General features: G+C 35.1%; 2 protein-coding genes and 1 pseudogene across 2 annotated transcripts; 1 reads left to right on the forward strand and 2 right to left on the reverse strand.

Annotated features, from left to right (window-relative positions):
- The window catches only part of LOC109233534, a 6,726-nt pseudogene extending 2,283 nt beyond the window's left edge, over positions 1-4,443 (reverse strand).
- Positions 8,244-13,593, forward strand: LOC109232901 (alkaline ceramidase 3-like). The gene is made up of 3 exons (XM_019398592.1): positions 8,244-8,446; positions 11,164-11,437; positions 12,690-13,593. Exons 2-3 carry the CDS (start codon positions 11,184-11,186, stop codon positions 13,201-13,203), a joined length of 768 nt encoding a protein of 255 aa, XP_019254137.1. The 5' UTR covers positions 8,244-8,446; positions 11,164-11,183; the 3' UTR covers positions 13,204-13,593.
- LOC109232902 (calponin homology domain-containing protein DDB_G0272472) lies at positions 14,197-18,787 on the reverse strand. The gene is made up of 2 exons (XM_019398593.1): positions 18,292-18,787; positions 14,197-14,599 (listed from the first exon to the last, which is right to left on the reverse strand). Exons 1-2 carry the CDS (start codon positions 18,706-18,708, stop codon positions 14,429-14,431), a joined length of 588 nt encoding a protein of 195 aa, XP_019254138.1. The 5' UTR covers positions 18,709-18,787; the 3' UTR covers positions 14,197-14,428.

The raw sequence follows: 24,369 nt of genomic DNA on the forward strand, positions 1-24,369 counted from the left end.
GCTCTGATACCAGTTGTTGGGCTAAAACGGCCCAATGACACTCTTAACATGGTGTGATATTGTCCGCTTTGGGCCAAGCCCGCACGGTTTTTCCCAAAAGGCCTCACACCATTAAGAGATCCCTACACCTTATATGTAGACTCCCAATCTTTTCAGCTACCAATGTGGGACTTTGTTCGCATACCCAACAATCTCCCCCTCGAACTAAGTTCCACGTGGCCCACTACCACGATCCACGGGTCAATTTCCGAGATTCACTGTGTGCCACCCACATCGTTAGAGTATTATGGCTCTGATACCAGTTGTTGGGCTAAAACGGCCCAATGACACTCTTAACATGGTGTGATATTGTCCGCTTTGGGCCAAGCCCGCACGGTTTTTCCCAAAAGGCCTCACATCATTAAGAGATCCCTACACCTTATATGTAGACTCCCAATCTTTTCAGCTACCAATGTGGAACTTTGTTCGCACACCCAACAATATGAGCATATATAGTTGCGTTATTTTTCCGTTTTAATTTATGGCTTTTGTGAGTAAATTTAAAGTTTTGATGCCGATCCCAGGATATATATGTTGGGAGAATCCTATGATCCTTCTTGAACTTCCATGTTGAAGGGAAGGAAGAAAGAAGGCGAACAAGAATACTAAAAAGCGGTCTGTGAGATCCCAAATGGGGGATAGGAAGTATAGAACGAGCTTCTCAAGCATAAAACAATCTTTACTTACATATTCCATGACAACGTACAAAAGGAAATTTTGTCGTTCTTAACCCCTAACACATGTTTCAAGCATAGAACAATCTTTACCAATATATTTCATGACAACATACAGAAGGCAATTTCGTCATTTCAAGCATATATTCCATGACAACATATAGAAGAAAAATTCGTCGTTTTAAGCATAAAACAATCTTTACCTATATAATTCCATGACAACATACAGAAGGCAATTTTGTCGTTTCGAGCATAAAATAATCTTTACTTATATATTCCGTGACAACATATACAAAAGGAAATTTCGTTGTCGTTTTTAACCCCTGACACATTTTTCGTTCTCAATAATCTTCATGAAAAAACTACCATATTTCCGAAACGAATCGAGGGAGAATCAAGACATGAAAAACTTATCTATCATGATCATCTTATTTCTTTCAAGTTAAAAACTAAAAAAAATAAAAATAAAGAACAAGTGTTTGTCAAATGAGATGAGTGGAATATCTTACCCTCTTGGATCAAATTCATGGATTCCCAACCAATACAAACCCTGTAAACAAATATAAAAATGAAATATAAATCAAATTTATTAAAGTATAATTCCAAAATCAGTATTGAAATGGAAGAAAATTAGTTCTTTACTTCAGCTATAAAATCTTTAGAAGCACTTTTGGCAAGAGGAGATCTCAGCTGTCCCAAATAAGCAATAGGACTTAATAAAGCTGCTTATCTCAGCAGCCAATGCAATTAGGGTCCCCTAGCACCAACAAAAAAAAATCCAATTTAGTTATCTCTTAAATATATTACTTATATTATATTTACATTTTGAAAAGGTTAATTTCATCGATGATCATTAAACCATCAGCTTATCGCACCAAAGTCACAAAACTAATTTTTTATTATTTAAAAATAACTTAATTTTTTTTTTTTAAATTGTTCGAAAAATCAAATGCCTAGAAAATCTATTAGCAGATACAAGAAATCCAAATAGCATGCTACTTTTGCTCGAGTGACAAAAGTTAGTTTTTGTTAATTAAAAATAACTTAGTTTTTGTAAATTAAAAATAATTTAATTTTTTCTACATTATTCGGAAAAAAAAAAAACAAATGCCTAGAAGATCTATCAGGAGACACGAGGAATCCAAATAGCACGCCACTTTTGCCGATTTGGCATACATATTTGGATTTTCAAGTGACAAATGTTAGTTTTTCTTAATTAAAAATAATTTAATATTTGTAAATTTAAAATATTTTTTTTTACATTATTCGAAAAATCAAATGCCTAGAAAATCCATCAGGAGACACAAGAAATACAAATAGCATGCCACTTTTGCTGATTTGGCATACATATTTGGATTTTCGAGTGACAAAAGTTAATTTTTCTTAATTAAAAATAACTTAATTTTTTAAAATTAAAAATATTTTTTTTTACGTTATTCGAAAAATCAAATGCCTAGAAAATCTATCAGGAGACACAAGAAATCCAAATAGCATGCCACTTTTTGCTTATTTGGCATGCATATTTGGATTTTCGAGTCGGTTGATAGTTTTTCGAATTGAAAAAATTTAGTTTGTGACTTTGATGCAATAAATTAAAAGTTTAACGAACATTCGTAAATGAAACCTATTTTTGAGATTAAAAAAAAGTATGTCCAAAATGCTAAAAATAGACAATAAAATAAAATAAAATACCAGAGAATGGCCAACATAGTGTAGCTTTTGGCCAGTTTGATCATGAACATACTTAAGTGTAGAAGGTAAATCAAAATCCACCAATTCATCCCATGACCATTCCCAATATTCCTGTCCAAAAAATCACAAAATTAAAATTAGAAATTGCTTTTTTGCCTGATTTAATACTCCCTCGTCTCATTTTAACAGTGGTGCTTATTAAAAATAATTATCTCAAATTATTTGTCATTTTAAAAGTTCAAGACAAAATTGATTGTTTTTTTTTTCTTTTTTACCCTTAATAATAATTGTTCTTGAAGATGGAGATAACACATAAATATAATAAATATTCAATGAAGAGAAATTATATCTTAAGATATAAATAAGGTAGAATAGTCAAATCCCTTTCCTAATTAGTACTTATTTCTTAAGGGGCATGTAAAAGAGAAACACGATGCATAATATGAGACAGAGGGAGTGTATGTATGTATGTATGTATGTATGTATGTATGTATATGTGTGTGTGTGTGTGTGTGTGTGAGAGAGAGAGAGAGAGAGAGAGAGAGAGAGAGAGAGAGAGAGAGAGATTGCAAAAGAATGGAACTGAACTGGATCTTGAGGACTAAGTGAAGTATGTCCTTGGCTATATTTAGTTCCTCTTGTATTTGCAATCCAAACATCATAACCTTCATCTACTAAAATAAAAGCTAGAGATTGATCTGGAGGATTTAACAGCCATGTAATTCCATCCTGTAATGGTAAAAACTCATTTAGCAAAATAAGGAATTTAACCTTTATTTTTTGTAAAAGGTTGAATAAACTCTAGTAGAAAAAAAAAGGATCTATATTTTGCCTGAAAAATTTTGTATACACATCAACTTTACGGGTGATCTATTACCCCTTTATTTTTTTCCAAATGATATCCATTCCGGACTCAGGATTTGACGGTCAAGGGGTGCCATATTATTTGATATAAATTTATCACTGTTTATAAAGATTGGTACGAGGACATATGCTAATATCCGACTATTTCTTCAAGACATGTACAAGTATATATGAAGCTTTTGCCGAGGTTTCCGGATGCCGGTGACCCCTCAACCTACATGCATCCGCCTATGATTATATTACCCTGTCCGAGAGATGACATGGCTAAGAAAGTATTCTCACTTGCCTAAATAAGTGTGAAAAGATTCCAAGACTTTGGTCTAGTGGTAAGAGTGAAGTTCGTAATATGTGAACTAATCGCACATTATGAGTCTGAACCGTGTCACAGAAAAAAAATCAAATATTTAAGTGGAGAAGGATAGAGGGACAAGCCAATATTCCACTGATTCCAACTCGTATACCACTGCCTCAGGGATTCAAGACGGAACACTAGCCCCACTTTGTAGACGGGTTGGGACCGGCCTTCAATCTGATGAATAATGTTCCACTGATTCGGAGGAAACATAATTCGAACTTGCAATCTTCAGGTCATGAGCCTGATGAGTTGACTTTCTTGATTATGAAAAAATCATACTAGAAAGACTAAATAAGTTTATCTTGAACAAACCAAAGATTAAATATACAAAGCTTAGTTAAAACCAATAAAGTGAAGAATTATAACCATCAATAATCCATGTTGTAGAAGAACAGGTGGCTTAGTTGCTGCCTTTCCAGATATTCCTTTAGGAATGCTTTGTAAACTGAGAATATAACCATCCTCTGTTGTCACCTAAAATTATAATACACACTAGTTAATTGTATTTAATTGTAATACAATTTAATAATGTAGTATTTACATGACAAAAACAAATTTTATAAGATGTCCAAAACATTAATATTTCTACCAGTGAACTGTCACTCAATTATGAAAAGAAAAGTTGTTTGCTTTTGATTTTTCAAAGTTAAATTACAGTTTGGTTAAGTTTGAAGTTCAGATATTTCGAAATTATGTCGGAAAAAAGAATTATAAGTTGCTATGCTCCTTGTGCCAAAATGAAGAAGTAATAAATTTTAAAACATCAGCAATAATGTAGTAAATTGCAATTCTAACAATGCTCTTATAAGTCGCAGTCATTGGATGCGACTATAAGTGGCATTTAATGAATGGGTTTTATAAGTGATGCTTACTCAAGAACTTATTCATAACTTGAATAGGCCCAATGTCAATGGTAATGTAGTTTTTAAGCTAGACATGGCGAAGGCCTTTGACGGAGTTCCTTGGGATTACCTCTGTCAAATTATGAGGCAATTAGGCTTTTCTGAATGTTGGATTGATATGGTTGCAAGATTGATCTCAAACAATTGGTACTCCATCAATGTCAATGGAGTGAGACATGGGTTTTTCAAATCCTCTAGGGGCCTTAAGCAAGGAGACCCACTATCCCCCTCACTTTTTGTCATTGGGGCAGAATTGTTGTCTTACATAATGGACCAGCTAGTACATGATAATTTTATTAATTTTTCTATGGATCGAGGCAGTCCTTAATCACTTACCTCACATATGCTGATGACACCATCCTCTTCTCCTCTGGTGACTTGTTATCTATTGCCATGATGAAAAAGTTGGAGGACTATGAACTAGCCTCAGGACAAATGGTGAATAAAAGAAAATCTACATTCCTAGTATCTTCTAAAACTCCTTCAACTGTAATTGAAGACATCAAAAGCATCACTAGTTTTTCCCATTCACAGTTCCCTTTTACTTATTTGGGGTGCCCTATTTACCCTGGGAGAAAAAAAATTTGCTACTTTGAAAATATGGTGGCCAAATAGCAAAAAAACTCAGGGTTGGAAAGGGAAAATTCTCTCTTTTGGGGGTAGAGCAGTCCTTATCAGGTCTGTATTGCATTCTATTCCTTTACATATCATATCTATTGTGCATCCACCAAAAACTACCCTTGATCATATTGAAAAATCTCTTGCTAGTTTTTTCTGGGGTACAATACAGAGCAAGAAAAGTTATCATTGATTTTCCTGGCAGAATTTATGTTTACCCTAAGACGGAGGGAGGGGTAGGTTTTAGATCATTGCATGACATTTGCATTTCTTTTGCTGCTAAATCCTGGTGGAATTTCAGAACTCAAAAGTCTCTTCTCACCCTCTTCCTGGAAGCTAAATACTGCAAAAGATATCATCCAGTTGCTAGAAAAAAGAGTTATACTCAGTCACACTCTTGGAGAAGGCTAATGGATATCAAGAAAGACTGTGAAGCACATATTTTATGGAATGTAGGAAAAGGTAACCTCTCCTTTTGGTGGGATAACTGGACCAATAAAGGAGCCCTTGCTAATTTAGTTCAACAGGGAAACAAGTCCCAGAAGATAAAAGTGGCTGATTTTATTGCGCACAACCAATGGAAGCTGGATAAACTCCGTGATACTCTCCCTTCTAATTTGGTTTCTCAAATTCAATCTATCAAGATTTCTCCTGAAGAGAAAGATCTTCCTATTTGGCTCGCAAACCCTACTGGATCATTTTCTAGTAAATCAGCATGGAAAATTTTTAGAAAATCTAGAGGCTCTTCCTTCACTACAACTAAGATCTGGCACCGTAAACTACCTTTTAAAGTATCTTTTCATGTTATGAGATTATTAAATGGTAAGCTTGCAACTGATGACTCTTTGATCAGGTTTGGGGTTCATGGGCCCTCAAAATGTTATTGCTGCATCAATAGCAATATGGAAACTACAAACCATTTATTTTGTGATGGTGAAGTGGCTCTAAAAGTTTGGAAATATTTTCAAGATGCTTGTGGATTGTCTATTAACTCTGTTGGTGGTATTCGGGCCAAATTCATCAGATGGTGGCTCATCAAACCACAAAACAAAGTTCATGACATGATATTGCAATGTCTCCCCTCTATTATCTGTTGGGAAATATGGAAATATAGATATACCTACAAATATGAGGGTATCAGAAGTTCAATTCATAGAATCATTGGTCAAATTACCTACTTGATGCAACTGTTGCTTTCTACTGAATTTCCTTCTCTGCCTTTTATGTCTTCTTTCTTGAGGATATGTCAATTGGTAGACATAATCAAACCTCAACTACACATTCTTCCTGTGAGATGGAATAAACCGAGTGTTGGGGAATTCAAATTAAATGTTGATGGTTGTAGCAAAGGAAACCCAGGTAATGCAGGATGTGGAGGGGTGTTAAGAGATCATCTCGGACGTTTGATCATGGCTTTCACTGTTTACCTTGGTAGTTGCTCAAACAATTCAGCTGAAGCTCAAGCAATCAAAACCGGAGTTAGATGGTGCTTAGATCATGGCTTCAACAGGTTGACAGTTGAGTCAGATTCTCTTGTTGTTATCCAGATGATAAGAGGAGAAATTTCTACTACTTGGCATATAAAGGATGAGATCTCAGCGATTCAAGCAATGAATCTAATTGGAAATTTTCATTATGTTCACACACTTCAGAGAAGGTAACATCCCAGCAGACCTCCTAGCTAATATAGCTGAAGTAGAGAGGAAGAGTCAGTTCTTCACTGAGGCTATAAATCTTCCAAGGCAGTTTATATCCTTATTGAAGAATGACGAGAAAGGGATGCCAAATTTCAGAATCAGGGTAAGAAAGAGGACCTTTATTTTTATCCAGGCTGAGTGATCTTTCTTAGTTCTTTTGTTTTGTGAGCTAATCTGTTTAAGGAACAACCCTCCTAATTCTTGTTGGACTAGTCAAATTGTAATGGATGGACTTAGTCCATCCCAACTTTCCTCCGAGAGGTTTGGTTTATGCCCCCCTCTATGTACATCTTGATTTATCAATGCATTCTCCAGTTTTAAAAAAAAGAAAAAAAAAAAGAATGGGTTTTATAAGTTGCATTCCCCGGCGTACCTTTGATTCGTTGAGCGAGAACCCTTCCACACGGGATTCCCGCTTTATAAATCTCATATAACACTACAAAAAAAAATTCGGAGTTACAAAGGAAGCTCCAAACTCATACTGGTCAAATGTGATTTATAAATCACAATTTACGTAATGCAAACTTATAAATATTCGTGAATGCGATTTATCAGTCACACAATATTAGACTTCCCCAAAATTATTCAAGCGGTTTATCATTTTAATCCAACGGACAGAATCCTTTATACGAAGTTATTCACGCATTCGGGTAACATTATGAATATTTCTCTCACGCGCCTCACATAAATATAGTTAAGCAATTTTGGTCATTAACAGCTTGTTTGGATGGCTGTTACTTGTTAGTATTGTTTTATAATGTATCGTATCGTATTGTATTGTATTGTATTATATCGTTTGATGAATATAATATTTGGATAAAATGTATTGTTTACCGTCGTTTCATAATATAACACACCGGCAATATGAAGAATAAACTTGCAAGATTATAAAGAAAAATTATGATACAAGATAGTATTTTTATATAAAACGCTATGGTAAAGGATAAACAAAAGTTATTTAATAATAATGAAGGGCGAGATGAGAGAAAAAGACATACGCGATCACACCACATCGGTCGTTACATAAAGTGACAGATTCCGTCATTACGTAACAACAAATTTAACAATACGATAGAATAAAATTTAAGTAACAATAAAAACAAATATCGTATTTAAAGTAACAATACGATACAATAAATCGGTAAAACCATCCAAACAAGCTCAAGTTTGCTAAAAAATGGGTATTTTTTATTTCTTCAAATATCTAACAAACTTAGACTATTAAATTTAATGAGAATTCTAAAAAGAAATAACTAGTTATTGTTAATTCTTTTGCACAATTCTCATTAAATCTAACAATAAAAGTTTGACAAACTTAAATTATCAAACACTACAAAAATAAATTAAAAAAATGTCAAAACTGCTCGAGGGTAGAGACAAATTTAAAACCACTTTTGTCATTTTCTCCATTTATTAGCAACTCGAAATTTTAAAACTTACAAATCCAATTGTTTTTCTAGCCCTAGCAGAGAGAGAGAGAGAGATTGAGAGAGATCGCTGTGTGTGTATATATTTATTATATATATAGAAACATATATATATTGGGGGAGTAATCTCTACAGATTACAGCGACTCATTTTGGGCGGATTGGATCTCATTTGAAAGGTAAAAAAAGTGTACTTTATTTGCACGTATTTTCTATACTTGCTAAATCAGTTTATGTAAATTGATACACTTATATACGGATATGCATATCTTTTTTTATATATAATTATATTTATGTTTTGATGTAACGCTATTGGATTCTTTTATTTGTTGTATTCTGTTTGTAGTTTTGTTCGCGGTGATCTCGAAGTTTAATTTCGGTGTAAATAAGTTTTTGATGTGATAAGTTGGGAATGAGGTGTAAAAACAGATGTTTGGAGTTGATTTTTGCTAATTATTATCCATTTTGACTATTTAGATTAATATTGAATATATTGATTGGTTTTAAGTTAATTACCATACATAAAAGGGGAGACTCGGTGCACAAAACATCCTGTGTTTACGTCCGATCGAGGGAAGGATTGCACCCGAAGGGTGTGATGTAGGTTGTCTATCGTGACGCGAGCATCAGTGACTGATTCCACTATTTCACGGCTCGAACCCGTGACTTATAGGTCATAACATAATGCATATTAATTACGGCGTGAAGCAAGATACCACAATTGACATAGAATGCTTGTGGCATGAGTTTTATGGTGAAATTATCTTATAGGTCATGGAGTTGATTATATATGCTGGTTTTCTACGAGTTCAGCCATTTTATACCAAAGCATAAAGGACATATTCGTCGCAGATTCGGGGTTTGATGAAAGATACTGCAGAGATTATACACCAAGTGTACCTGTGAGAGCAATTGGCAGAATCAATAAGAATGTTTGGGAAATGCTCTGAATATAATTCTTTGAGATTTCGTTGTCTGTTTTAAGATAGAAATGTAGTTGTGAAAAGATATTTCTTTTACTTAATAATTAAGCCCCACGAGCCCCTCTTTGATAAGGAAAGAAACCCCTTATCCCCCAGAGGAAGATGCTGGCCGAGATGGAGTTGGGAGCAACCATAGAGTTTTATGGTGTTTTTGCGTTGCCAAAACCTCGATGCATAACGTTAGTGATACGCCAACTCTAACTTGCTTGGGATTGAGGCATAATTATTGTTTGCGCATAAAATTAGGGAGACTTATTATGTATGATTTTTCCCCGGTTGATGTATGAACTGTGATCACCTTAAAGTAACCCTTCATATGCTCTTTCCACCCATATCAAGTACCCCCGGCACATTTGTGGTTGGGAAGGTTTTGTTTTAGCAGGATATCAAGGAAATTGTTTGCTATAACTATAAGCATTTTTAGTGGTGATTCATGGGTTTGTGCATCTTTAGTCCTCGAAAATGGCTTTATTAATTTGGTGGCTGCTCTTAGAAATGGATATAAGAAAATATGCCAAAATGGGATAGTTTGATTGAGAATCTTCAGAGGAAAGCTTAATATAAGAAGTTCTGCTCTGAAAGGAAACAATAAACTATGTCTAGTATAATATGAAATGCCTCTGCTAGGCTGGTTTTCCTGTGGTAATTAATTAAATTGGTTTAAGCTTGTAGAATGATGATACTACATGCTTCTCTATTGTGAGAAAACTGTTTGATGATTCCGTTTTCCAGTCTCTTGCATCTGCCATTTGGTTTGATTGGTCATAGACATAGGCTAGATTGCTATGAAGTTTACTCTTTGAATCCAAGATATGTACATATTGTCTGCTTTCTCCTTTGGATTTGAACAAGAAAGGGGTGAATGGACTTTTTATTAAATTTTGTAAAATTAAAACTGGATAAACCTTTTGTATGTAATTTTACTTGAGAGGACCAGAAAAACCTTCTTGTTCACATATTTGGTTTAGCTAATATGCTCTAATATTCTAGGCAGAAGTGACCTCATCTGATCTTTGCGAGCAAATATGTTTCTCTTTTAAATAATGTACATCTCTTAGAGAAGTAATATGATTGATCGATTGATTGATCAATACACCTATATAGAGCATTAGACTTGAAGAGCAAGTAAGTATGTGGCAAACAAGTCTTGATATCCTATTTTATGCCTCAATAGGATTAGTAAGGTAAGGTTTAGCCCAGTATGTGATTGCTCATGCCCTATGCCTTTGGGAAGATATCCAAACGGCTATGAGATTATATGCCCTCGTGAAACTTTGCCGGCAGCTACACTCTACATGAGGCTGCCATCATAAAGCAATGTGAGGCGCAGAGGAGGGATTATATAGCCAAGGCATAGAGGCAACACTACCGGTGCTATTGTCCCCCTTATTTGTACTCCTCCTATGTGTTTTTTTTTATTTTTTATTATTAATAAAAATAGCCCTAGGCACCTCGCCTAGTGGATTTGCTAAAAAAAAAAGACCTGGTGACCAAGCATTAGGTAAGTACACTGGATACATTTGAAAGTTAATAAACGACCTATTATCAAATATCAAATGCTTTGGTGGTGTCAAGTAGATTTTGTGACACTTCGCAGTGTTAAAAATTCTTACTCTTATCCCCTCCGTTCATGATCTCATTGTTCTGTTATTTTATTAAGTGATTTGCCCGATACTGTTCTGTGCACATATTAGTTGTTGAAAAATTGAATCACACAAACAGAATGCCCAATATTCTCTATATTTGGTATTGTGAATTCTCTTCGTCCTGTAGAGAGTATTGAGAATTTGATTTCTTGATATGACAGTAACCAATGAGACATGCTTTAACTATTATCGTTACCCAAAATATTGCAATTGGGGTTTTATCTGAAAAATATTGCAACTGCTTACTAGCTGATTATTTCATTTCAGGTACATGCATATTTTGAAGAATGGCAGATGACATTTCAAGCTTTTGGGGTCCTGTAACATCTACCAAAGAGTGGTGTGAGCCAAATTATGTCCGCTCCTCCTATATTGCAGAGTTCTTTAATACCATCTCAAATGTCCCATGTATTATTCTGGCGTTGATTGGTCTTGTGAATGCCCTCAGACAGCGGTTTGAGAAAAGGTTCAGTGTCCTTCATATGTCAAATATAATACTTGCCATAGGGAGCATGATTTATCATGCCACGTTGCGGCAGATGTAAGCACTTTCTCCCTTATTTCCCATTTCATTTATCTATAAAAGGTTGGTTTGTCGTTATGTATTACCCACATTGCCATAGCAGGAAGAAGGTAATACATATTGTTGACGTCAGGACCTATAGTTAATAGTTCCATATTATTAACATGAGTGCCTATAAAATGTTAAATGCATGGAAATGTATTTCGGTCTCTTTCACTACAGTGAACTTTTGAAGCAGCGAATGGAATGCCAGGATTGTTGAAAGCCTAGAAACTAGGCCTTAGTACTTTTGGGAAGCTCATGCTTCTTCCTAGTAACTGGTTTAACCTTTGACAGAAGATCATTTATTGTCCTTTTTGGTAAGTTAACTTGATAGGAGATTATTACGATGAGCTTTTCTCTTTTTCTTTTTGTTGCATCTGGTCTTGGAAGGAATTTATATCTCTTCAACTTGCCCATTCGGCCCCATGTCTGGATTGTTCGACTTTTTGATTGATGCTAATTGATTTATCCCCAAAGAAAAGAGGCTACATCAAAATGGTCTTAATTTACAAATTAAACCTTTAAAAATATAGTTACCTATCTACTCAAATAGGTGTTTCTATTTTATAATAAAAGTACAAAACATTAATAAGGGAACTTTTAACCTAACATTGGACTCTCGGGTCAAACGTCTCCTACATCTTTATTCGCATAATGTCCGAAAAACTTAGAAAAGAATATCCCCTCCACAACTTTTCCTCTAAAGTTCCAATTTGCTTAACCTCCAAATTGCTACTTTTCAACACTGGAACCGTGTAGCTCCATTGGATATTAAATAGAGAAATGTATATTTTTAGCCGCTCCCAAAAATAATAACCGACAAAATGCATTTTTTTGTATATATGTGTATTATACACAAAAATTAATACATATTTTTACACTTTTCGGCTAGCGAATGAATTAGTTTCAGCCGACTATCCAGTTTTGTATTTTTCCCTATTAAATATTTGCATAAACGAATGCCCACAATCTCATGTTGTCAATTTGCTGCATAACAAGATAAAGCTGACTATGAACATCAAGTTGACCTTTTATAGTATCCCTCTTGATTGTTGTGTGAATGGTGGATGTCTAATATTGAATTTCTTGTTAAATAAAACTATTCCGTGCCTTGTGCATACAGATTGGATGGAAAATCATATATCCGGAATGTTGTATGATACTTTGTAATGTGTCTTGAATTTGATGGTCATTCTAATGCATTATGATCCATGCTTTAAATTGATAGGCAACAGCAAGGTGATGAGACACCCATGGTCTGGGAAATGCTTCTCTATTTTTACATCCTTTATTCACCAGATTGGCATTACAAGAGTACAATGCCCACGTTTTTGTTCCTTTACGGTGCACTATTTGCCATTGCGCATTCACAGATTCGCTTTGATATTGGTTTCATGCTACATTATGCACTATTGTGCCTTCTTTGCGTTCCTCGCACATATAAGTATTACATTCACACAGAAGACAGATCTGCAAAGCAGATTGCAAAGTTTTATGTGGCCACTTTATTAGTCGGAGCTGTTTGCTGGCTGTGTGATCGTCTATTCTGCAAGGACATTTCACGCTGGTACTTTAATCCACAGGGTCATGCACTGTGGCATGTCCTTATGGGTTTTAATGCATACTTCGCAAATACTTTCTTGATGTATTGTCGTGCTCAGCAAAGAGAATGGAATCCAAAAATCAAGCACTTCCTCGGATTTTTTCCATACGTAAAGATCCAGAAACCAAAAGCTCAGTAGCACAAGTTATTACTCCGAGCTCATCCTGTAAGAAAAAATGCGGCCACGAAATGGCGCCTAGGAGCTAGTGCCACATCCTGTAAGAAAAATGCAGCGATTAAATGGCACCAAGGAGCTAGTGCCAGCACTCGTGATTCTTTCTCTTCTCCATTTTGCAGAATATAATGTAAATGAAAGTTTGAACTAGTTTTGACTGGTTTGGGTAGTGATCAAATTTGACTGTAAAATTAGTGGATTCCCTGTGTACCATATATTTATACTCCAACAGAAGACTGACATGGACTAACTAGTAGTCTTTTCCTAATGTTTTTGCTTTTGCATTTTAGGCAACTGTTCTAACATGGTTTATTTTGTATTATGTAAGCGCGAAAGGTTGTTTTTGATTGCGAAGCTCATCTGGCAATGCATGTATGGTAGTCAAAGAAATATTTAGGTTTCTGTTTTATGCTTCTATTGTACAACCTCATCTTCTTGTGCCGAGGGTCTATCGGAAACAACCCCTCTACCCCTACCCTAGGCGTAAGATCTGAGTACACACTACCTTCCCAAGACCTCACTTGTGGAATTAAACTGAGTTTTTGTTGTTGCCTATATTGAACAACCTAACCCTATAAAAAGAAAGAATCCATACACCATACTCTTGTCAGTGTAACATATAAGGGCTGATGTTTCAATTGTCATTTGGTAGAAGCATTTAGCGAAAGAGATTAACGGGATTTTTCCATTCTCGAGGTATTATCACTTTTAATCCGCACCAGAAACTATTTACATCCGGTAGCCGAAAAGGTGTATAAAATTTGTATAATTTTTAAATATAACATACAGAATGTATATATACACAAAAAAATACACATTTTATATATTTTTTCGGCTATTACTTTTACGGCGGTTATACAGTGTCATTTTCCATTCTCTCATTTGATAGCCCACTCTCTTGAGTTTACTTTTAAGCATTAAGCACTAGAGCGAGATAAATACACTTTTCACTCCAAATCATCCCAAGTCTGTCTGACTGTAAAATTACCAGATTTGGTTACCGAATAAAACAGATAATTTTCTCAAAATTGTTCCCAGGAGAAAGGGGTCGAGTCTGCAAGGGTGGTAGATGAACTACAAACTAGAGGCTAGATAATGAGATATCAAGTTTACATTTTGGAATTTATTGAAATCAACTCCAACCGATAACACAACACTTCGATCACAGTCGTTCGAGAAGGAAAACAATTCAAAGTTGAATAGCATCACAAATAACTTCAAGTGTCTTTTTCTCCAAATCTTTTTCATCAATCCATATAGAACTTTGCCGTCGTAGAAGGTCGCGTTTCTCTTTCTTCTTCTCTGAGAACTTCATTTCCCTCATCCTCCAATATTCAAGTTTTTCCTGTCTTTCTTTAAGCTGCAAACATAATAATTAAACACGCAGTGGAATGTTAGTTTATACTTGATTGAGAATATATGCAAGCAAAGCTATATACAGTGCAGACATACTCAACACTATGGCAAACTACGCTCTTAAACCTACTTTACAATTGTACCTGCTAATTGAATTTTAAGTATCGTCTCTGAAAAAAGGTGGTAGGGAACATAAGATTACTAACAATGTTGTTAAATGCTCGCTTTAAGCCCTTAAAGATGACTCAGAGTCATGAGGCCTCACTTGGGCAGTGTTTTAATAAACAACGCTCCAAGGCATACGCCTCATCATGCATGGATCTGTCTTGAAGAGGCGGAACTATGCAAGACAGTCGAGGACAAACAAATGATGCAAAATATATATTGCCATAATGAAGTACAGATTATGATGATCCACTCTATTCAAACTCGCTGTTAAGTCAAATAAAGATAAATGACAAACGACCTCAAATATTCAAATTTATTCATCATGCACTTAGTTCAAGGTAAAATATGGAGTAAAAGATAAGCCAGATGACAAGGCACATTTACTTTCAGTAATTAGTAGCCACCCATATAATAAATATAGTGAGAGATGGCAGGACTGTAAGAGTTTTTGATCATCTCGGGAAGAGTCTCTTTTGTTAATTCAGTAAAAAGAGCCTATGGGTGAATTTCATCAAGCAGTGTGCTTACAGTCCTAGCATTCTCGAGACTTCATTTTGTCTGTTCTTTGTTTCAATTCACATATTTATTATAGTGATAGCTCTGTAGTTGCAAAAATCACATGTTGTTCTCGTGGAAAAGTCTGCTTGGAAAGAATTCATTAAACAGAAGCTATTGGTGCACTTCAACATTACCATGCTTACTAGTTCGTTCGGCTATATGAACCCTTTACATTTATTTATCCCCATTTGGCATGTAATATTGTGAGGATTGGCCTACCGGTCGAAGTGCGGTACGGAACCAACAGTTTTCGACTCAAACTATGTGTGTGTTGGAGAGAGTGAGAGACCAACAAATATAGATAGAGTTAGATATAAATTTGAAACACATAATCCCCATTCAGAACCTATAATACCTTGAGAACGAATCTCTAAATCATAATATCAACAAAACTAGTTGAATTCTCCCCATCCGCCTTAACATTGATGGGCGCAGTGCCTAATACTTGTGTTGGAGAAACTAGAAAGGTGACAATTACCCAGTAAACTAGTCGAGTTGCTTGCAAATTGGCCCGTCGCCTCATAAAATGAGACATATTGCAACGATTTATCATTTTAACAAAGAATAAAATTTAATACTACAATAATAACAAACAGACATATACTTTAGTGTCAGCTTAAACAAGCTCTTAGTAATGCTCAATTTATTTTAGAACGTCTATCAAGAAACAACATAAGTAAGAGAGAAGTGAAAGGGGCTATACATAAACCAACTACACATAAGAGAAAAAAAAATCAAACATTTGAAAACCACCTGCTAATGGGAAGAGAACTAGTAGTTGCTTACCAATTGAATATCCAAGTTTGACCGGTTATTAGGATGAGACATGTGAGCCAGCATAGTTCTATGTACCGACAGTCTAATGATTTTTTACACCATCAGTATAATTTTAACCTTTATAATAGGTTACTTACGATTTATTCTAGGTTACCCATAAATACTAATTAAATAAATTTACCTGCAATTATTTTTTAAGTGAGTTGATTATGCAAGTACTTTTTATACCGTCATTGTATAGTACTTAAACTCAATTCAGCATATACAAGTAGAATTTAAGTTATACACACTGACATTGTAAAGATAATTTTTACATTCTTAGTCAAGTTTAGCGGGTGATAGCAGTTTAGTTATCATTTTTAGCAGCGTACAAACTAATTGTGTAAATATTTTTTACACAGTCAGTTTATAAAACTCAAACTCAATCAAATCAGCATCTACAAGTAATATCCTAACTTTGCAAACAACAAAAACTGAATTAAAAATTTAAGAAATAATATTAATCAATATTAATATTAAACAAGGAAAAGTAGTATCTAGATGTTAAAAAAATGACTAATAAATCATTATTGTATTGCATAATGCGATTTAAAACTGTAGCTATTAGGCAAATCGAGAAATGACATTGTTTCAAAGAACAATATTAAAAAGAAAAATTAAGCATATACAAGCGATGATAGGTTATGATTGTGTATTTTAGTCGCTTATTACACTCTAATTTACTGTACTTTAATTGAGTTTAAACTTTAATCGCTAGTGTTTTGCACTAAATATGTGTTTTCAAAGAAAAGGAGAGATTCCAAGCTATGTAGATATTATGGAATGAATTCAAGTAATTTGGAGCTTTGAAGTCTGAGTAAAAGCCCAAGGAATCAAGCCGGGATTATGTTCGGGATCAATGGATGATAGTTAAAGAACGAAACGGAGAATCGAGCGGGCATACGACGCATTGTCTAGTAAAATACTCATAACTTTTCGCTCAGAACTCCGTTTGGGCTCCATAATATACCGTTGGAAAGTTATTCGAAAGGGCTACAACTTTCGTGTTTTCCATTTTTGCGAATTCCCACTACCGCGCCGCAGCGTGCACCGCACCTGTGCAATTTTCCAAAAGGCATCAGAAAACAGCTCTCTGAAGTTTCCCACTACTGCGCCGCACTGTGTGACGTAGCGTGACGCGCAACTGTGCAAAATTTGCAGAGTGATTGTCCTATTTCGCGCGGGAAAAGGTGTTCTCGTTTGGGTCCGACCCTACTTGGAATAAATACATGTAAAAACACTATTTGGAGGACTTTTGACACATCTTAAACCTAGGGAGACTATTTTGGAGGGGAATTCACATGGAGGAACACACACCGCGCTTGGAGTAGGCTTCTAAATAGTTTTTCTTCTCTTCCTTTAATTTCATAGTTTATTAGTTCTAGAGTTTTGGGTGCTACATGAACGTTGTAGTTTGAAGCTTGAATTGTTCTTATTATTTTATCATATTGGTTTACTTATTCAATCTTGCGCTTAATTATTTGATTGCTTGATCACCAATTGAATACTATCTACGAATCTAGGATTGAACTCGGGAGAGGGAATTCTAGATTGCATATAAGATTGAGTAGAGCAAGATCTTAACTCTGAGAGGGGCGGATTTGCGGTTAGGATAGGAATATACATAATCGCCTTGCTTGGTTACTATACAAGAATTTTTAATGTGTTCTTGTTAATTCTAATTCCATAGGAATATAGACGTTAGATTAGCTTGAATAGGCGAGTTGTACTTCGGGAGAAGGCTACGAGCAATATTAACCATGTTAACCAATAAACCAGATAAATTAATTAGAAAATTTAAGTGGAAAACTCAACGGGATTGTTAGCTATAACCCATAACTCTAGAATATTCACTCACATTGAATTCGTCTCTATAATTCGCCAATTTGTTTCTTTTGTTTCTTAGTTTGTTACTTTATACTATTAGTTTTAGTTAAATATTCATACGTTAGGATTCGCTTGAATAGATTAATTGTTTTGGTTTAATTTAGTTGATAGTTAATCACAAGTCCACGTGGGTGCGATCTCTGGACTTACAATCCTATATTACTTGTCGGCCACGTATAGTTGCGTGTGCGTTTGGGAGTAACAAGTTTTTGCAAACTTTGTAAAAACGAAAAGAATTAAAAATTAAAAAAAATATTAATCACATACCAGGGTTTTGCGGAACTCCTCTTCAGCAGCCTCTCTTTCCATTGCCTTTGCTTTTTTCTCAGCGGCCTTAGCAGCTTTACGCTCCTCGTTAGCAATCCTCTGAGCCTCCTTTTTAGCTTCAGCTTTTCTCATCTTCTCAATCCTCTGAAGTTCCATTTCTTGTATGTACTCTTTTCGAACCTCCTTCACCTTTTTCGCATATTCGCGGCGTAAAAGCGCGAGTTTAGCCTCCGCCTCCTTAGGATCCTTAGGTGTTGTCCATGAATTCAGATAGTTGCTCGGCGGAAGAAACTCATGGTTGCGCTGGTGGTGGTTGTGGTGGGACTGTACGGCGGTGGATGTGGAATCAGCGGCGGTGGAAATGGATCGGAGATAGGGTTTTAGGGTTTTGCGGAGGAGCTGCCGGGAAAGCGACATTTTTGTGCTCTATGGTGATGTACTAGCGCAACTATGGTGTACCGAATCTATTTCTGTTTTAGGTTCCCTACAGAAATGACGTGTATCAAAATAATAGGAGTATGTATTTTGACTCAAAATTCAATGAAAATAATGTGTATTCTTTAGTTGAGTGTAAATTTTTTAAAATATAAGTAACATTTGGGTAGTATTAAACCAAAAAAAAAAAAAAGATACCAAAACAATAAGATATATTTTTATTTTTATAGATACTTTCTTATATAATTTAATAAGTTTCTTGTTTTTTCCCCGTCATTCTCTTTAATAATATATCATAAATTCAAAGTAACAGAAGAATAAAACATCGCATATCCTTCACAGATTTTGTCCATATAGATAAATTCGTTAATAAACCGTCACAAATCCCGTGTATTTTCGTGGCGAACTTATCAAAATGGGACAGACTACAAGTTAAACATGTGAAGCGCAACTGTGTTAAAACACAAAATCAGAAAACTGTTCGAAGAATAAAAGAAACTGGAAAACAGTAAAGAATAAGAAATATTCTGAGTCCACAATTTGCTTGTGTGTCCTTAAGTAATTTTAACCCCCTCGCACGTTGCCAAGGTAATGGATTAAATCCTCCCAGGATGAAACGGAATAAACCTTCCTGCAATAGTGGCAATACAAACTGCAGGATACCAACGAACTCAAAGAACGGAGCAAAATCACACTTACGAATTTGAGAGAGACTGCGAATTAGAATGCAGTATTTTCAGAATGAAGGAAGTTCTGTAATGTTTTTGATGATCAAAAAACGAAGTCATGCCTCAGAATTTATAGGCAATTATTGGAAGAGGTGTGATGTTTGTTCTGGAAAAGGTGTCTGTTCAGAAGTTTACGCGTCCTGCCGTGGTTACGCCAGGACCGCGGCCAGATGAATCTGCAGCAGTGTTCTGGCGCGGTCCTACCGCGGTTACGCCAGGACCGCGGCCAGACTTTCAGCAGTGATCTGGCATTTAATTAATTATTAAATAATTAATTAAATAAATTTTGTCCAAAAATAATCTTATCGATCATTTGACAAATCCAAATCTAAATCCAAATCCAAAGCCGAAGCCGAAGCCGAAGCCGAGCCGAGCGAGCGACGACGACGGCGCGAGGGTTCATTGTCTTCAACTCCTTTTAAGAGCCTTAAGAAGTGATTCTATATATATGAGCACACAAATGTAGTTGTCCCTCACCATGAGGGACAAAGTGCAAGTCAAAAGCTCACTTCATTCAAAATTTTCATTTCCCTCCATTTTATTTCCCACCATTTCCAATTCACACTCTTAGACTTTTATAGCCCAATGCTTAAAGCCCAACAATCCCCCACATGAATGGGAATGACTGTAACAAGAATGATCATAGATGAAAGCTGTGTGATTTGCAAGTAAGGATTAATTGCATCTGGATAAGTAGGTTTCCCTTTGAACTTTCCGTAGTGAACATATGTCGGATATACTCGGTCAATCGGTAGATTTGATATCTTTGAACTGTCGAACTTTAGTGTATACCTAGACAACCATATGTCACACAACCAACCCTTAACCGTCTTTTGGTTCTCATTGTTGTGTTCGTTTCAGCCATGAACACCGCCTGGTTTCATAAGTGCGTAGAGAATTGGCCTTACAGAATTCTCATTGAAGCGGCTTCCACTTCACACTTACATAGGTGATTCCTAAACGTGTAATCCTTTAAATTGACACTATTTGATAACTATCACATCAAACTTAGGTAATCATTAAAGAACGTGTAAAGTTCTATCCTTGTTACTGAACATTGTCTTCATCACGAGAAGGGACCAAAGATTTTACTTTGACAATGTTGAACCGATCAATCACAACTTTGTTTGAGCTCCTTGAACCTAGATCTCGGAATATCCAAAATTCTAGGTAGAGTTACCGCCATGTTGACTTGTCCTCAACCATAGTCCCATTCCCTTAGATGATTTCTCAACTCCCTCTCTAGTTAAGCCTTTTGTAAGCGGATCCGCCACATTATCCTTTGATCTTACATAATCAATAGTGATAATGCCACTAGAAAGTAGTTATCTAACGGTGTTATGTCTTCGTCGTATATGACGAGACTTTCCGTTATACATAACGCTCCCTGCCCGTCCTATTGCAGCCTCACTATCGCAATGTATGCAAATAGGAGCCAAAGGTTTTGGCCAGAACGGAATGTCTTCTAAAAATTTCGAAGCCATTCAGCTTCTTCACCGGCTTTATCTAAAGCTATAAACTCTGATTCCATTGTAGAGCGAGCGATGCACGTTTGTTTGGAAGACTTTCAAGATACTGCTCCTCCACCAACAGTAAAAATATATCCACTTGTGGACTTTGTTTCCGTTGAGCCGGTTATCCAATTTGCATCACTACATCCTTCGATAACCGCAGGATGTTTATTGTAGTGCAAAGCGTAGTCTTGGGTATATTCCAAATATCCCAGAACTCGTTTCATTGCCACCCAGTGATGTTTGTTTGGATTACTTGTGAATCGACTAAGTTTACTTATTGCACAAGCTATATCAGGTCGTGTACAGTTCATGATGTACATTAAGCTTCCCAACACACGAGCATACTCCAATTGAGACGTACTTTCACCTTTATTCTTTATAAGATGATGATTTAAGTCAATTGGAGTTCTTGCACTTCTAAACTCCAAGTGTTTGAATTTTTCAAGTACCATTTTCACGTAATGTGATTGAGACAAAGCTAGACCCTGAGGAGTCCTCTGGATTTTAATTCCTAGAATTACATCGGCAACTCCAAAGTCTTTCATATCAAACTTACTAGCAAGCATACGCTTAGTAGCTTGAATGTCGGCAATGTCTTTGCTCATTATTAGCATATCATCAACATATAAGCAAACAATGACTATATGATTTGGAACGTTCTTAATGTAAACACATTTATCACATTCATTAATCTTAAAGCCATTTGACAACATTGTTTGGTCAAATTTCGCATGCCATTGCTTGGGTGCTTGTTTTAGTCCATAAAGGGACTTAACAAGTCGACACACCTTCTTTTCTTTTCCCGGAACCACAAACCCTTCGGGTTGGTTCATGTAAATTTCTTCCTCTAGATCTCCATTTAAGAAGGCTGTTTTTACATCCATTTGATGGATTTGAAGACCATACAAGGCGGCTAACGCTATTAGCATCCGAATGGATGTAATTCTTGTTACCGGCGAGTATGTGTCAAAATAGTCAAGACCTTCTCGCTGTTTAAATCCTTTGACAACAAGTCTTGCCTTATATTTGTCAATAGTACCATCGTCTTTTTTCTTCTTGAAAATCCATTTAGAACCCAATGTTTTGTTACCTGGAGGAAGATCAACCAATTCCTAGGTTCAATATGGATTCTATTTCACTATTGACAGCTTCTTTCCAATATTGTGCTTCTGAGGAAGACATTGCTTCCTTGAAGGTACGAGGCTCATTTTCTAGCAGGAAAGTCAGAAAATTTGGACCGAATGAAGTAGATGTCCGTTGACGTTTACTTCTTCTCGGATTTTCCTCATTAGGCATACCATCTGTTATTTCCTCCCGAGGTCGTTTTGACTTTTGGTAGGTCACTTCACTTTCCTTTTTATACGGATAAATAGTTTCAAAGAATTCAGCATTATCTAATTCTATTATGGTATTAACGTGAATCTCAGGATTTTCTGACTTATGAACCAGAAAACGATATGCCTTGCTATTGGTTACATATCCAATAAATACACAATCAACCGTTTTTGGACATATCTTAACCCTTTTAGGTTTAGGAACTTGTACCTTAGCTAAACACCCCCACACTTTGAAGTATTTCAAGCTCGGCTTCCTTCATTTCCATTTTTCATAGGGAATGGATTCCGTTTTGAAAATAATGTGTATTCTTTAGTTAAGTGTAAATTTTTTAAAATATAAGTAACATTTGGCTAGTATTAAACCAAAAAAAATACCAAGACAATAATAACATTTTAACATTTATATTTACTTTATTTTTATAGATACTTTTTCTTATATAATTTAATAAGTTTTTCCTTTTTTCCCTCTCATTCTCTTCTATAGTCCAATAAATTTAAAGTAACGAAAGAATAAAATCGTCGCATATCCTTCACAGATTTTGTCCATATTGATAAATTCGTTAATAAACCTGTCACAAATCCCATATATTTTCGTGGCGAACTTATCAAAATGGGACAATGACTACAATTTAAACATTGCTTTATCCTGTATAATGGTGTTGGATAAAGTTTAATTTTATATATAGTGGATAAGATAGATATAACTAAACTCTGCCTGAATCTTGTTACTATTTTTTATGAAAAAATTCAGACACTTTATAACGAGGAATTTCTAGTTATCACATGTATTTAGTGCGGTTGTCTTTCTTCAAAAATCTTGTATTAAACTAAATTTATGGTTTGTGTGTTATATATTAGAACATATGTTTATCAGTCCATGCATAAATGTTAGTTATGCTGACTTGTACATAAACACTAGTACAGCTCCAAATTTCGCGAAAAATCCAAAAATGGTCAGTTTTTCGTCTGGTCAATCAAATGTAGCCACATAATCACCGGTCAACGATATTTAGCCACTAAGTTAGTGCGGTAATATTTTGTTGACTAAAATACCCCTGCTTTTTTTATTAATTTACACGACTTCACCTTAAATTCTTCTTTTAGCAAAACTTAACAAAATCTTCCGGCATTAATTTTCAAATCGAGTTATTAGGAAAAATTTCGCCGTCAATCTGTAAATCGAAATATTAGCAAAATCTTTCGGCGTTAATCGAGGTATTCGCAAAATCTTCCGGCGTTAATTTGCAAGTCGAAGTGTTAGCAAAATCGTTCTGCGTCAATCTGCAAATCGAAGTTTTAGCAAAATTTCCGTCGTCAATCTGCAAATCGAAGTAAGTTCTATCTAAAATTTGTCTGATTATTTAAATTTCTTTTACGATCAAGAATTCAAACCATAAAATTCAAAGTATCAGTAAAAAAATTTAATTTTTTGAATTTTTGATTTATTTTTAATGCTTTAATCTGTGTTATTGTCTAATTTTCTCAATGTAGAACATAGCGCCAGTATAATTTGTTGGACGTTTCTAAATTAATATCTAAAGCGAAGATTTTTCCAGCTTATTATACTGGAAATCTCATAAAAAAGCATTATAATTTACTTGAAGTATGTTTCGTTAATGTAGATATTATGTTATAATATAATTGAGTTTTGTTTGAATCCAGTATATTTTACGGGACATCACGTGTGTGTAAGCTTTTCCTCCAATATGTTATACTGGATAAGTTCTAACACTAGAATATAATTGAGTTTTGTTTGAATCCAGAATATTTTACGGGACGTCACCTGTGTGTAAGCTTATTCTCCAGTATGTTAAACTGAATAAGTTCTAAGACAAGAATATAATTGAGTTTTGTTTTAATCCAGTATATTTTACGGGACATCTCATGTGTGTAAGCTTATTCTCCAGTATGTTATACTGGATAATTTCTAAGACTAGAATATAATTGAGTTTTGATAGAATCCAGTATATTTTACGAGACATCACCTGTGTATAAGCTTATTCTCCAATAAGTTATACTGGATAAGTTATAAGACTAGAATATAATTGAATTTTGTTTGAATCC

This window comes from Nicotiana attenuata, chromosome 10 (assembly GCF_001879085.1).
Source record: "Nicotiana attenuata strain UT chromosome 10, NIATTr2, whole genome shotgun sequence".
Classification (NCBI taxonomy): Eukaryota; Viridiplantae; Streptophyta; class Magnoliopsida; order Solanales; family Solanaceae; genus Nicotiana; species Nicotiana attenuata.

Excerpts from the sequence above, each read along its gene's own strand:
- LOC109232901 (XM_019398592.1), top strand. The coding sequence starts at position 11,184 with ATGGCAGATGACATTTCAAGCTTTTGGGGTCCTGTAACATCTACCAAA. Across the intron at positions 11,438-12,689 it reads CATGCCACGTTGCGGCAGAT|GCAACAGCAAGGTGATGAGA; the intron begins GTAAGCACTTTC and ends TTAAATTGATAG.
- LOC109232902 (XM_019398593.1), bottom strand. The coding sequence starts at position 18,708 with ATGTCGCTTTCCCGGCAGCTCCTCCGCAAAACCCTAAAACCCTATCTC. Across the intron at positions 14,600-18,291 it reads AGGAGTTCCGCAAAACCCTG|CTTAAAGAAAGACAGGAAAA; the intron begins GTATGTGATTAA and ends TTATGTTTGCAG.